At 45.2% G+C, this 14,494-nt stretch overlaps 3 protein-coding genes across 4 annotated transcripts in view; 2 read left to right on the top strand and 1 right to left on the bottom strand.

The window, feature by feature from the left end:
• The window catches only part of LOC116735594 (vesicle-fusing ATPase), a 39,898-nt gene extending 32,041 nt beyond the window's left edge, over positions 1–7,857 (top strand). The window contains exons 17-20 of the mRNA XM_032587576.1: positions 1,000–1,134; positions 1,390–1,503; positions 1,872–1,927; positions 6,776–7,857. Of these exons, the coding sequence (XP_032443467.1) occupies positions 1,000–1,134; positions 1,390–1,503; positions 1,872–1,927; positions 6,776–6,791 (321 nt within the window). The 3' untranslated portion in view covers positions 6,792–7,857. The remainder of the gene's footprint in view (positions 1–999; positions 1,135–1,389; positions 1,504–1,871; positions 1,928–6,775) is intronic.
• Positions 7,858–9,157: 1,300 nt separating this feature from the next.
• Positions 9,158–11,409, bottom strand: LOC116735595 (tripartite motif-containing protein 16-like). Its single transcript, XM_032587577.1, has one exon. It carries the CDS (start codon positions 11,348–11,350, stop codon positions 9,644–9,646), a length of 1,707 nt encoding a protein of 568 aa, XP_032443468.1. The 5' UTR covers positions 11,351–11,409; the 3' UTR covers positions 9,158–9,643.
• Positions 11,410–12,380: 971 nt separating this feature from the next.
• The window catches only part of LOC116735596 (thyroid hormone receptor alpha), a 70,459-nt gene continuing 68,345 nt past the window's right edge, over positions 12,381–14,494 (top strand). The window contains exon 1 of one of the 2 annotated variants that reach the window (XM_032587579.1): positions 12,381–12,815. The gene's annotated coding sequence lies outside the window, so the exon portion shown is untranslated. The remainder of the gene's footprint in view (positions 12,816–14,494) is intronic. The other variant, XM_032587578.1, reaches the window with a different exon arrangement.

Raw genomic sequence — 14,494 nt, 5'->3', positions numbered from 1 at the left:
AATAATCGTCAACTAATTTAGTTATTGATTCATCGTTAAGTACAGACTCAGAAAAGGTCAACTGCTGAAAGAACAACCTACTCAGTAATTAAAACAAAACTGTACAAAAAGTAGTTTAAGTTGGTATTAAAGATTAAAAAAAAAACTTTGTCTATTCAGAACTACTCAAGTGACGTTTCTGGCTTCACCTGTTTTCCTTTTGGTATCCATTAATTAATCGGTTAATCCGAAAAATACCAACAACATCGATATTATTAACTGTTGCTGTTATGTCAAAACAGAGATGGACGAGATTTTCACATGTTGGTGTCAGAAGTATTTTTTTGCTACATGTGATCCAATATACACTAAAGAAATGCTGTCATTGCATTTTAGGCAATAAAAATGCCTAAAATGCATTTATTTTCTTTAAAAAGGAAATTAATTATTTACTTGTATTTTTAAATGCATTTCTAATATTGTATAAAACAAGCATAAGCACATAAATAAAAAGAAATCTGTAGAATGGGCCATTTTTTAAAATCTGATTAATCTATTAAACATCAGAATAATCTATAGCATAATCACTAAGATGTAGTTGTTCATATCCCTAAAAAAAAAGTAGGGCCCTTAGGACCCTAGAAAGGGTGTCTTTTAGACAGGGTGCCAGGATACATTTTCAGAAATTCTTATTTTTTAATTATTATCATGTATTTTCAAAATAATGTGTTTGTTTTATGACTGCATATTCATTTTCTAAGTGTAAAAAACAAACAAACGTTGCCCAGTACAGGGATCGGTTTAGCATGAATCTGACATAGAGAGTCTTTGTTGTGGTTTTCTTATCTTTTCTTTTACCTCTATTTTTTTTAATCTTAATTACCATCATCTTATTACCATCAAGAGCAACTTTGCATGAAAATATGAGCAGGTGTCATTCAGCCTGGAACATGAATCCAGGGTTTTATCCTGCGGTGCAATCAGAGACGGATGAAACGGCGTCATGTGTTGGTTGTTCAGGGCCGGAAGCTGCTCATCATCGGCACCACCAGCAGGAAGGACGTCCTGCAGGAGATGGAGATGCTGGACGCCTTCAGCACCACCATCCACGTCCCCAACATCTCCACTGGGGAGCAGCTGGTGGACGCCTTAGAGGTACAGCACAGAAAGAAAGATCCTGAAGGGTCTAAATTTTCTCGACGATGAATAAAAATGCTTATTTTAGGTTCTTCGCTCAAAGGGACAAAGCCGGTTTTGACATCTTCCTTATTTTTTTGAACCCGGATCTCAAGCTACTGGAAGAATGTTTCTCATGTCTTCAGTGCTATGAGTACACGTCTTTCTCCCTGTGGGTGGAGGGTTAGAGCGTGACACTGATCTTCTCCATAAATCTCCTTTCGGCTCTCGCAGCTGCTCGGAAGCTTCACAGATAAAGAGCGAGCCAGCATCGGCCAGCAGCTCCGAGGGAAGCGGGTCTGGATCGGCATCAAGAAGCTGCTGGTGCTCATAGAGATGTCGCTGCAGGTACGAAACCTCAGGTCACGGGCAGAAAGTCGAATAAGACCTAACAGCGTTTGAAGTCAGGAAGAGCAGTGTTTCTACAAGTTCTTAAAAAAATTCGAATTGTTTTCAATTTCAAAAACAGATTTTTAATACTGAATATTAAATTAAGTTTAGTTTGTCTTACATGTTCAACCAGATGCTTCTTTTCATCATTAAATAATTGACTTTTGAATAATGTTCTGGTAATAATGTTTCTAATCTGAGATCTAGGGAATCATACTTTGTAATGTATTTTAACGTCACTGCGGTTCTTCTAGCACCCATTTGTTATGTTTCATGCTGTTTCTCAACCCTTTTTTCTCTCCTTTTGCCTACCTCTTAATCTGCAGATGGATCCAGATTACAGAGTGATCAAATTCATGACTCTGCTTAGAGACGAGGGAGCGTAAGTATAATCACTATTTTAAGACAAGCCTCCATCAGCTGACGAACTCATCCTGTGTCGTCGTCGTCCTCCTTCCTTTAAAGAAGGGGTGTCCAAGGGGCGGCACGGGGGCCGTTTGCGGCCCTCTAATGGATTTGGGGCGACCTCAATTCTAAAATTGAGCAAATCTGACCTGAAATCACAGATGGTTGATCCAGATGGACACTTTTTCATCTGTTAAGGCATCATTTTTTTACTGACTGCTATTTTTTTAATATTAGGTGTAAAAAGTGGATTTCTGTTTCTTACCAAAGTTTTTGTGTTAATCTGAATTTTGGAGTAACAAAACTCACAGTTACTGACCTGCTTTTATTCAAAATCAAACCTTACATCCCAAATAAGAAAACATAGAAACAGTGAGCTTGTGTTTTACTAGACCTTATTTTTATGTTTTGTTTCTTTAACGGTTTACTGATTCGTTTTCTAAAAAAATCCAACTAGGTTGTTAATATCAATAAATTTTTTGTTTTTTGGTTCGTTATTGAGTAGATCAAGTGAAAAAAGGCACAAAAGGTTTTAAAAATTATTTAAAATATTACATTTTTGTGGCATGGCTCCTCCATGGGCTGCCACCTTATCGTGGTGGAGGGGTTTGAGTGTCCCAATGATCCTAGTAGCTATGCTGTCTGGGGCTTCATGCCCCTGGTAGGGTCACCCAAGGCAGACAGGTCCTAGGTGAGGGACCAGACAAAGAGCAGCCCGAAGACCCCAATGATGAAGGAAAACTTTGGACTTGGTGTTCCCTCGCCCGGACGCGGGTCACCGGGGCCCCACTCTGGAGCCAGGCCTGGAGGGGGGGCACGATGGCGAGCGTCTGGTGGCCGGGCTTTTACCCATGGAGCCCGGCCGGGCTCAGCCCGAAGAGGAAACATGGGCCCCCCCTCCCATGGGCCCACCACCCGTGGGAGGGGCCAAAGGGGTCGGGTGCAGTGTGGGATGGGTGGCAGCAGAGGGAGGGGACCCTGGCGGTCCGATCCTCGGTTGCAGAAACTGGCTCTTGGGACGTGGAATGTCACCTCTCTGGTGGGGAAGGAGCCGGAGCTAGTGCGTGAGGTCGAGAGGTTCCGGCTAGAAATAGTCGGTCTCACCTCGACGCACGGCTCTGGTTCTGGAACCAGTCTCCTTGAGAGGGGCTGGACATACTTCCACTCTGGAGTTGCCCAAGGTGAGAGGCGTCGGGCAGGAGTGGGCATACTTGTTGCTCCCCATCTCGGCGCCTGTACGTTGGGGTTTACCCCGGTGAACGAGAGGGTAGCATCCCTCCGCCTACGGGTGGGGGGACGGGTTCTGACTGTCGTTTGTGCTTACGGGCCGAACGACAGTTCAGATTACCCACCCTTTTTGGAGTCCTTAGAGGGGGTACTGGAGAGTGCTCCTCCTGGGGACTCCCTTGTTCTGCTGGGGGACTTCAACGCTCACGTGGGCAATGACAGTGAGACCTGGAGGGGCGTGGTTGAGAGGAACGGCCCGCCCGACCTGAACTCGAGCGGTGTTCTGTTGCTGGACTTCTGTGCTCGCCATGGATTGTCCATAACGAACACCATGTTCAAGCATAAGGGTGTCCATATGTGCACTTGGCACCAGGACACCCTAGGCCGCAGTTCGATGATCGACTTTGTCATCGTTTCATCGGATCTGCGGCCGTATGTCTTGGACACTCGGGTGAAGAGAGGTGCGGAGCTGTCCACTGACCACTACCTGGTGGTGAGTTGGCTCCGGTGGTGGGGGCGAAAGCCGGTCAGACCTGGCAGGCCCAAACGTGTTGTGAGGGTCTGCTGGGAACGTCTGGCGGAATCCCCTGTGAGACGGAGCTTTAACTCCCATCTCCGGCAAAACTTCGAACACGTCCCGGGGGAGGTGGGGGACATGGAGTCTGAGTGGACCGTGTTCCGTGCCTCCATTGTCGAGGCAGCCGATCAGAGCTGTGGCCGCAAGGTTGTCGGTGCCTGTCGCGGCGGCAACCCTCGAACCCGCTGGTGGACACCTTCGGTGAGGGATGCCGTCAGGCTGAAGAAGGAGTCCTATCGGGCCTTTTTGGCCTGTGGGACTCCGGAAGCAGCTGATGGGTACCGGCGGGCGAAGCGGCATGCGGCTCGGGCGGTTGCTGAGGCAAAAACTCGGGCGTGGGAGGAGTTTGGAGAGGCCATGGAGAAAGACTTCCGTACGGCTTCGAGGCGATTCTGGTCCGCCATCCGGCGTCTCAGGGGGGGGAAGCGGTGCAGCACCAACACTGTTTATAGTGGGGATGGTGTGCTGCTGACCTCTACTCGGGACGTTGTGGGCCGGTGGGCAGAGTACTTCGAAGACCTCCTCAATCCCACCAACATGCCTTCCACTGAGGAAGCGGAGCCTGGGGACTCTGGGTTGGGCTCTCCAATCTCTGGGGGCGAGGTCGCCGAGGTGGTTAAAAAGCTCCTCGGTGGCAGGGCCCCGGGGGTGGATGAGATCCGCCCGGAGTTCCTTAAGGCTCTGGATGTTGTAGGGTTGTGTTGGTTGACGCGACTCTGCAATGTCGCATGGACATCGGGGGCAGTTCCCCTGGATTGGCAGACTGGGGTGGTGGTCCCCCTGTTCAAAAAGGGGGACCGGAGGGTGTGCTCCAATTATAGAGGGGTCACACTCTTAAGCCTCCCTGGCAAGGTCTATTCAGGGGTCCTGGAGAGGAGGGTCCGTCGGATAGTCGAACCTCGGATTCAGGAAGAGCAGTGTGGTTTTCGTCCTGGTCGTGGAACGCTGGACCAGCTCTACACCCTCGGCAGGGTCCTGGAGGGTGCATGGGAGTTCGCCCAACCAGTCTACATGTGTTTTGTGGACTTGGAGAAGGCGTTCGACCGTGTCCCTCGGGGAGCCCTGTGGGGGGTTCTCCGGGAGTATGGGGTACCGGGCCCTTTGATACGGGCTGTCAGGTCCCTGTATGACCGGTGTCAGAGTCTGGTCCGCATTGCCGGCAGTAAGTCGGGCTCGTTTCCAGTGAGAGTTGGACTCCGCCAGGGCTGCCCTTTGTCACCGATTCTGTTCATCACTTTCATGGACAGAATTTCTAGGCGCAGCCAAGGTGTTGAGGGGATCCGATTTGGTGGCCTTAGGATCTCATCTCTGCTTTTCGCAGACGATGTGGTCCTTTTGGCTTCATCAGATCGTGATCTGCAGCTCTCGCTGGAGCGGTTCGCAGCCGAGTGTGAAGCGGCCGGGATGGGGATCAGTGCCTCCAAATCCGAGGCCATGGTCTTGAGCCGGAAAAGGGTAGAGTGCCTTCTCCGGGTCAGGGGGGGTGTCCTGCCCCAAGTGGAGGAGTTTAAGTATCTCGGGATCTTGTTCACGAATGGGGGAAGAAGGGAGCGGGAGATCGACAGGCGGATTGGCGCAGCGTCTGCTGTCAAGCGGGCGCTGTACCGGTCCGTCGTGGTGAAGAGAGAGCTGAGCCAAAAAGCGAAGCTCTCGATTTACCGGTCGATCTACGTTCCCACCCTCATCTATGGTCATGAGCTTTGGGTCATGACCGAAAGAACGAGATCGCGGATACAAGCGGCCGAAATGGGTTTTCTCCGTAGGGTGGCTGGGCTCTCCCTTAGAGATAGGGTGAGAAGCTCAGTCATCCGGGAGGGACTCAGAGTAGAGCCGCTGCTCCTTCACATCGAGAGGAGCCAGTTGAGGTGGCTCGGGCATCTGGTCAGGATGCCTCCTGGACGCCTCCCTGGTGAGGTGTTCCGGGCACGTCCCACCGGGAGGAGGCCCCGGGGAAGACCCAGGACACGCTGGAGGGACTATGTCTCTCGGCTGGCCTGGGAACGCCTCGGGATTCCCCCGGAGGAGCTAGAAGAAGTGGCTGGGGAGAGGGAAGTCTGGGCCTCCCTTCTGAAGCTGCTACCCCCGCGACCCGACCTCGGATAAGCGGAAGAAGATGGATGGATGGATGGATGGACATTTTTGTGGCCTCTTGTGCTTTCAAACTTTTGTCAAAACGTTCGGACACTCCTGTTTGACGTGTCTCTTTTCATTTCCTTAGTTTGCGCTCAGTTAAACCCTAAATGAGTATTTATTGCCTCATAACAAACCCAACAGTCAGTGATTTGGACTGAACACTAACTAACCTCAGTGACTTTATTTTGCAATCACCAGGTTGAATGAAGGCGATCAAATCCGAATTTAAGCTGTCAGTCGCTCTTTCCTGGTAAGACCAACAGCTAGATCTAGAGCTAGTAGATTCTGTAGTTGGCTAGTTAGAGTAGTGTTTAGACATTATACCTTTTACTAAAGGACTGAGTTGTACTTCGATCACAAAGTAACTGAAGTCAGAAAACCAGCTGATGTGAGAATCATTAGCCTGTTGCTAGCATCATTTAAGTTGGACATTCCATAAAATTCCATTCTTTTTTGTGATAAGTATATATGTTAATTTATACTTAACATAAATATTATGTTAAGATAGCCACATTGCTATGGATATTTTACCAAATAAACATTTTCTGTTGTTTGCACTGCTTCCTACGTAATAGCTTTCAGAACAGAGGTGTACTGGAGGGTGATTGACAGCGCTAAGACCCTCCTCCTGACTGATTGTTTCTGACAGCATGTGATGGGAAAACACATAATGCTGCCCCTTTAAGAACGATGTTGCAATGCACACTGGATTTTGATGATGAAGTTATTCTTCTTTTGAGCCGTTTGTCTTTCGCGTCTCTTCCCAACATCTCATTTATGCACGTATTTTCACCGAAACATGCTGAAAGGTGTCGGTGGTCTTCTCTGAACTTGCAGAACAAGCAAAACAAACCTCGCCTTCTTTTTCCAATGTCTTCCTTTCTGTAGTGATCGCAGCTTGTAAGAGCAGAGGGAGCAAGTGGAGCTGAGGAGACTTTCCCTTTCTGCAAAACCATAAACATGAACCAACGTGACAGGAGAAAACTGATCCCTGGTCTAACTCCTCTCCCCCTCCGCATGCCCAACCGAGAAGACGTCTCCGTGTCTCCTTCCCTCACGCTCACCGACGTCACTAACGGCACTTATATCAACATGTTGCAGCCAACTATTGGAAGTTGTAATGTGAAAATCTGTTCTCTGTAAAGGAACTTGCAATAGATGATTGTGGAGAAAATAATAAAGTGTTGTTTTGTGCATTGTGTGTAAAAAAAAAAAAAAAAGCTATGAAAAAAAAGGAGTAGGCAGTGTTTTTAGCTCTACTCTGTTGTATCTGTTGCCTCCTTCTCGTCCCTCTGACGGTAGTTATTGTCATGCGTCCTCACGAGCCGCTAAAAACGCAACTCCAACTCTAGTACTGAGGCCGTCTGGCTGCTGGGGTGTGAATACATGAGAGGCTTTTAGTGATTTAGCTGTGGCTGTACAAAGACGCTGTTTCATGTGTAAATGTAATCCCTTTAAAGACACAGTATGACATTGTTCTGTAAATAGTATATATATAGAGAGGGAGGAAAAAACAGTATATGAACAGATGATGGATATTTCCTAGTGTATCAGTATGATCTTCCGTGCTGTGGAGATGTTGATTTGATTTTAGTGTAGAAATAAAATCACGTAACGGATCGTCGGCCGCTCCGTCTGTACGCAGTGCTGTTCAGTTCATTGTGGGGAACCCCATGCTGCATGTGTATGGTGTGTGTATGAATGGTTGATTAAGGTTTATTCAAATGCAATTGCGTGTGCGTGTGTGTGTGAAATAATTGTGTGCCCCCTGAAAAAAGACAGCTGGCTATCATTTTGTATTTTTTGTTGCTTAAGCCGTGTGTTCAGTGCTCAACAAAGAAAAGAAAAAATCCAAACTTACTGTTCTGTTCAGACCATTGGCGGTGTGTGTGTGTGTATGTGTGTGTAAATAAATGTTAATGTGCAGATGTATTATTGCAATAAAAAACACATATGCACAGCAAAACAGACCAACGGTGTGTTGTGTGTCTGGCTTCTTTTGTCGATGAACAAGATGAAATGATAGACAGACAAATGTTCTTCTCCAAGCGCTCACAACAAGCTGCAAGCCGAGTTTCTTAAAGTTCAACATGTATGAAAAGTGGGGAAAAGTGCCCAAAAATGAACACCTTGACCCAAAATGGCCGACTTCCTGTTGGGCTTAGGCCATACCTCCAAGAGACTTTTTCTCTTGTTTCTCGGAGTGGTACCGATGTACCAAATTTCAGCTATGCACAATTTATCTGTGGGCCTACCTCACGTTAGGGGGCGCTGTAGAGCCGTTGGCCACGACCATTTTTAAATCCACTGAAATATTCAAATTTCATACAGGGGACAATTTGGGGTAAAGATTAATGGGTTTTCGTAGCTCAAATGGGGCTGATAGCACAAAACTACCAGCGGCTTTTAATTTACAGACTAACACAACCTGAGGAAATACAAAATGCATTTTTAAACTGATTGTTTCATTAATTAGGGAACAAAAAGGTTTTCTAACCTCAACTCATTTGGAAAAATAATCTCCATTCTCATTAAAGGGGCAGTATTGTGCAAAATGTACTTTTTTAGCTTTACGTCATGTTATAATGTTATTTCCTTGTTTAAAAAAAACATACCTAGAGTGTTGCTTTGATTATTTTGTGCATGTTTGATAAATCTTTTAGTCTCCCATGGCAACCATTCAGCTGTGCAAAACACCTGGGTGGAGCTACGTAGCTCCGCCTTTGAGACGCCGCTCCTTCTTGAAGCTGCAGTTTCCAAGCTTCGGCGCTTCTGCCTCACAGAACAGGCCTCCCTCATAACTCCTCCACTCAGTTCCTTCAGACTAGCCAGCAGCAATTAGCAAACACCTGTTGGAACAGAGAATCTGCCGAGCTCATTATAGCAGCTACTTCACAGTGAAACGCTGGTGAAAACATGGTTAAACAGTTAATAGAGGAGCCATGTTGTGATGACTTCCTGAAAGCAGAGTTTCAGAAAGAGTAGGAGATTTTAAAGAGACAGGGGCCCAATTTCAAGACATTAAATTACAAACTCAAATTTCTTTTAAATCATATTTGATATGAATAGAATTTTTATGAGAGCTGAAGATTACTTAGCATAATGATTTTACAAGACACACATTTAAGAATGTGGTTTAAATTAATGCCATTTCATACAATCCACTGTAACTCATTCCAAATTTTTGCTCCTGTTGTCCCTGTAAGCATCATGTGTGTGTCTGATCCTGTCTAGCATCACGAGACCCTCTGAAGGAAATGTTTTCAGCGATTAAGATGACAAAACTCACAATTTATTGTAATAATGAAGAGAAAAAAATGTCAAATGTCTCTGGAATAAAGCTAAAGAAGCAGAACGAAAGCCAGTGGTTCTAATCTAGATCTAAAAATTTCAAAACAGCAAAACCTCTAAGTTGATGTTCAGTTTCTTCATGGCATCACAATAAAGACAACAGAAGCGAGTTCATTTCACTTCGATATCAACTGAAGAATGTGTGTTCTGCAGATCAATGGAAGAAAATCAGAACATCCAAATACATCAATACACATATTAAAGCAAAAATTATTGAACCCCAGAGAAGATGAGATTTTCTGGTGGAGAAATATTTCATATAAGAATAAAAGAAAACATCAGCAGAAATTATTAATGGTTCCTGGAACATAGAGACTGAGAAGAACTACATTTAAAGCAGAGAAATAAAGAACAGAACAGCAGAACCATGAAGCCTGATCAGTGATCAGAGAGAAGAGAGGAAATCTAGTTGGGTTTAATGAACTCTGCAGAGGATCCAGACCCAAAATAATTCCACACCCTAACTCCAGCCAGTAGCGGCTGAGTGAATGTGGTCTGGACTCTGTGGAGGAGAGTCATGGTTTCAGAGACGCTGTAGAAGGACAGAAGACCTGCTGTGTGATCCAGGTAAACTCCTAGTCTGGAGGAAACTGGACCTGAGATGGAGGTCCAGATGTTGTTGTGACCAAATCTAGAAACACTACAATCTAAAGCCCAAGATTTGTCATTATATCCAAATTCACATTCATTGCCACTTCCTGCTCTGCTGATATTCTTGTATGCGACTGATACAGAAACATAAATTTTCCACTCCACCTCCCAGTAACAACGTCCAGTCAGACTCTCTCTACTCAGAACTTGGGATCTATTAGTGAATCTGTCTGGATGATTAGAATAAGACTGACGTTCTTTCATCCATGTCACCTTCCTGTTTCCCTCTGATAGAACCAGCCGTGTGTTTGCTGTGTTTGGATCCAGTGTAATTTCACATGAATATTTCAAGAACTCAGCTCTGGTCTTTGGTTCTGGTTCTGACAGCAGAACATCCACCTCAGTGACCACCAGCGAGATGTTTGTCCATGAGTCTCTCAGGACGTCCTGTAGTTTCTCTCTGAGCTCTGACACAGCTGCTGTCACGTCCTCAAAGTGTCTCAGAGGACGGATGTTGATGCTGGATAAGTGTGTAGACTCACTGAGTGCTGGCAGTGAGGGGTAGTTGAGGAGAAACTGGTTGTGATCCTCTGTGTGTGAGAGCTGCTCCAGCTCAGCGTCTTTCCTCTTCAGCTCAGTGATCTCCTGCTCCAGCTTCTCCTGAACATCCTTGACTCGACTCACTTCAGTTTCCTGCTGGGATCTGATCTGCTGCTTCACCTCAGAGCTTCTTTTCTGGAGGAGACGGATCAGCTGGGTGAAGATCTTCTCACTGTCCTCCACTGTTTTATCAGCAGAGCGACTGATGGCCTCCACCTCCTGTTGAAGCAGCTTCACATCTTCCTCTCTGTCCTGGATTCTCTGCTGGATGTTTCCTCGTCTCTCCTCCAGCTCTCTCTGCCTCTCAGTCCTTTCTGTTGCAGCTGACACCGTGTCATGACCTTTATGTTCATCAACAGAGCAGAGATAACGGATAAACTTCTGATCAGTACGACAGAACATCTTCATCACCTCATCATGACGAGAGCAGATGTTCTCCTGCAGGTTCTTGGTCGGCTCCACCAGCTTGTGTTTCTTAAATGCAGCTGAATCATAATGAGGTTGAAGGTGTTTCTCACAGTAAGAGGCCAGACAGACTAAACAGGACTTGATGGCTTTCAGTTTTCTTCCTGTGCAGAAATCACAGGCCACATCTTCAGGTCCAGCATAGCAGTGATCAGCAGCAGCAGCAGCAGCAGCAGCAGCAGCAGCAGCAGCAGCAGCAGCAGCTTGGAGTCCAGTCTTCTTCAGCTGCTCCACTAGAGCTGCTAGCATGGTGTTCTTCTTTAGCACAGGCCTCGGTGTGAATGTCTCCCTGCACTGAGGGCAGCTGTGGATTCCCTTCTGATCCTCTTCATCCCACTGGGTTTTAATACACTTCATACAGTAGCTGTGTCCACAGGGAATAGCCACCGGATCCTTCAGTAGATCCAGACAGATGGAACAGGAGAAAGTTTCTGGGTCCAGCTGATTCTGCTCCATTTCTGCTCTCGGTCACAGTGACTGTGTGAGTTTCATTTCCTGAAAACAGAAACTGGGTTGAGCTATGAGCTGTGAGTCACATGTCAGAGCAGAGAGGCAGCAGCCAATCAGCTTTCACCTTCAGCAGACGTTGGATCCACCCAGATTGAAGGCGTGTTTGAGCAGGAAGAAGAGAGAGAAATATGAGGCTTAGAGAGAAAGACTGGAAGATGATGAACTGAATGAGTGGAAGAAGAAGAGAGTTTGGTTGTTCTGTTTTAATTTGTAATGGAGCAACAGCAGTAAGTAATGAAGAAAAAAACAACAATGTAAACATAGTAAACATAATATTAGTGAAAAGTAGAGAAAATGTAGAGTAGCAACCGTATTAAAAATGAGGAAATAATAAAACAAGAACAAGGTAATGTCATTAGTATTTATTTTTCAATAGTAGAGTTTAGACCTTCCTTGAGGAAAGTCAAATATGTTATATGGTGATAAGTGAACTTAGTGAATATTCAAAGTTAATCTTCTTTGATTTGTATGATAAAGTATGGAAATGTGAAACATCACCTTAAAGATGGATAGAGACTGCAGTAGTACCAATACCAAAACCCAGAAAAGATTGCTTAAAGCCTGAGTAGTTATCTGCTATGAAACAAAATAATCATGTTTGCACTAACACAACGTGCCATTTTTTTAATGTACTTTACACGTTGTTAAATTTATTTCCTCTAAAGTTTTTATATTGACACTTAATGTATATATGCTGTGATTGCTTGAAACAATCTTGTTTTATAAAGCTGATCCTGATTTGAAAGTTATATTCAGATATAGTTTTTATATATTTTAGCTCGCCTTCCAACAAACCAATCAGTGGAGTAAGTTATAGCTTTTCACTGTGGTCACTTTTGACGTTAAACACAGTAGGTCATTAGCATACTAACAGTGTAGAGTTGAAAGTCATGAAAAGAGCTTGTTTGGTTGGACTGTTTATTATGTAACCTCCATGGCGGCAGTGTTCCTGTCTTGCCAGTAGAGGGTGCTGCAGAGCCTAGCGACTTATCGTCCCCGCTTCCAGCTGACCCGCATTCACCAGCGCTATACAGACACGGGACAGCAACCGAGCGCGGCGAACTAGTCAACAACACCGTGGAGTTTCCTCCCCCACGTACACCGTGACCGTGAAATTCCGGCAGTCCCGGGATGGCAGGTCGCTGCTGTCGCCTCTTTTCGCTCTTGACAGCGCGCTGACAGAGGAAGCAGTCTCCCCCAGGAGCTTCAGGCGAACCGGCTGCAGCTGACCGGAATTACACTGTAGCGTTCACTTGTTTCTCTTTTCTTTAATTTGCCGCTCCCGGTGACATGTTTTATGTCGACTCTGCTTGAGGTGCTTTTCTATCCGGAGTGGACTACACCGCTACAAAGTGAAACAGAGAGAGAGAGAGAGAGAGAGGCGCCTCGCAGTCAGTCACGGCGGTGCAAGGTGAGTGGTGTCCTCACGTCAACCCCCCGGCCTGCTCACTGTACTCTGGCCGCAGATTAACGCGGACTATGTCGGCTTTCTGTAAAACGTCAACGTTCACTTTAACCTCCGTCGAGACTTTTGTGGCTGTCATTATGCTGCATTACCTGACAGCCGGAGCCACAAACTTGCTAACCTACATTCTCCGTTAATGGGTCAGGGCAGTGACGTTAGGGGCACGTTGCCAGCATATAGACCGGGAGGAATGCGGATGTTTCTGGGTGTTCTGTTCGCACTCGTGGGCTTTCTTCTATGTCGCAAGAGCTCATGTAGTTTAGCTCCAACACATCCAACTGGTTGCTCTTGAAAAGCTACTGGAGACTCGATAGGGAACGTTTCTGTTTCAAAGCAGCGGCGATACCAAAGGGGGACGAGAGGGGGCGGGATATCCACCTCTGTTAGTTTGCTGACCACCTCACTGCTGCCTGGGTGGTTAATATTAATCAAAAAATATTTAACCTTGGAATATTTTTATTATCTTTTATGCTTGAAAGATTGAGATTAGCAAAAAAAAATTTTTTTATTTTTTATTGGCTCTAGTGGCCTTTATTTGACAGGAAAGAGGGTAATGAGAGAAGGGGGAAGACATGCGGCAAAGGTCGCCAGGCCGGGACTCAAACCCGCAGCAGCCGTGTCGAGGACTAAGGCCTCTATATGTGGGTGGTGCTTAACCCCTGCGCCACCACAACACACCCAAGAATAGCACATTTAACAACAAAGAAACTTGTCTGTGGGACATAACTCCAATTTATTAAATTTCCGAATTATGGACTCCGTCCGCTCCCCAATCTGTTTGAGAAGCTGGAATATTTAGTTACAACCTTAACAGATGCGCTATTAGTTGGAGTTTGCAAAGCAAACAATCGAGGAGTGCCATTCATTATCCCTAGTCATTAATTAGCTTTGCCCTCAAGAGCAGAGATAAGGAGGATTGTAAATTATTAACTTCTATGATACTGTCAAGACAGATTCTATCACATATTAATGCATATTAAGGCATATTTGGTGTTTGAACTATTGAAATAGGCATATCTATTTGTTTTGAGAGCTCAAGTAATTGTGACTTCCAGCTATCTGTGGGTGGTTGTGGTTCCTGACCACAGTGAAGAGACAAACAGCATGCTATGCTAGTTGTAAGAATTTGTTCCTATAAAAGTGTTTGCTATTTTCTCCACATTTTGTCAATAAGGGCATCAAGAAACATAGGCATTAGCTAATTAGAAGATATGATTAAATGTCATTATTGTGTTTAGCTTAATGATATGAATCTCTCTTTTTTTTTTAAGTAAGTGGCATCCTAAAGAAGCTTATTTCAACAATATCTTATCAGGGCCATTGTAAATAGAGGGAAAAGAAGAGGAGTACATTTACGGCAAAAAAAATCTGAGATTTTGAGGTTAATCTCAAAAATATTCTGGAAAATAAACTTTTCAAAAGTCAAACATTTTCGACTTTCTGAACTTTTCAGAGTTTCAAAACTGGAACATTTTTACCTATTGAAATTCTGGAATTTCCAAGTTTTTTTTCTAGAAAATTTCTGAGATTAATCTCAAAATGCCTGAGCACGTTTTTCGACTTTTCAAACGTAGAAATTTCCATGTTTTTTTTTCTCTCTAGAAAATGTCTGAGATTAATTTTAA

The sequence above is a fragment of the Xiphophorus hellerii genome, chromosome 16, assembly GCF_003331165.1.
Source record: "Xiphophorus hellerii strain 12219 chromosome 16, Xiphophorus_hellerii-4.1, whole genome shotgun sequence".
Taxonomy (NCBI): Eukaryota; Metazoa; Chordata; class Actinopteri; order Cyprinodontiformes; family Poeciliidae; genus Xiphophorus; species Xiphophorus hellerii.
This window is presented reverse-complemented; position numbering and strand designations above follow the sequence as displayed.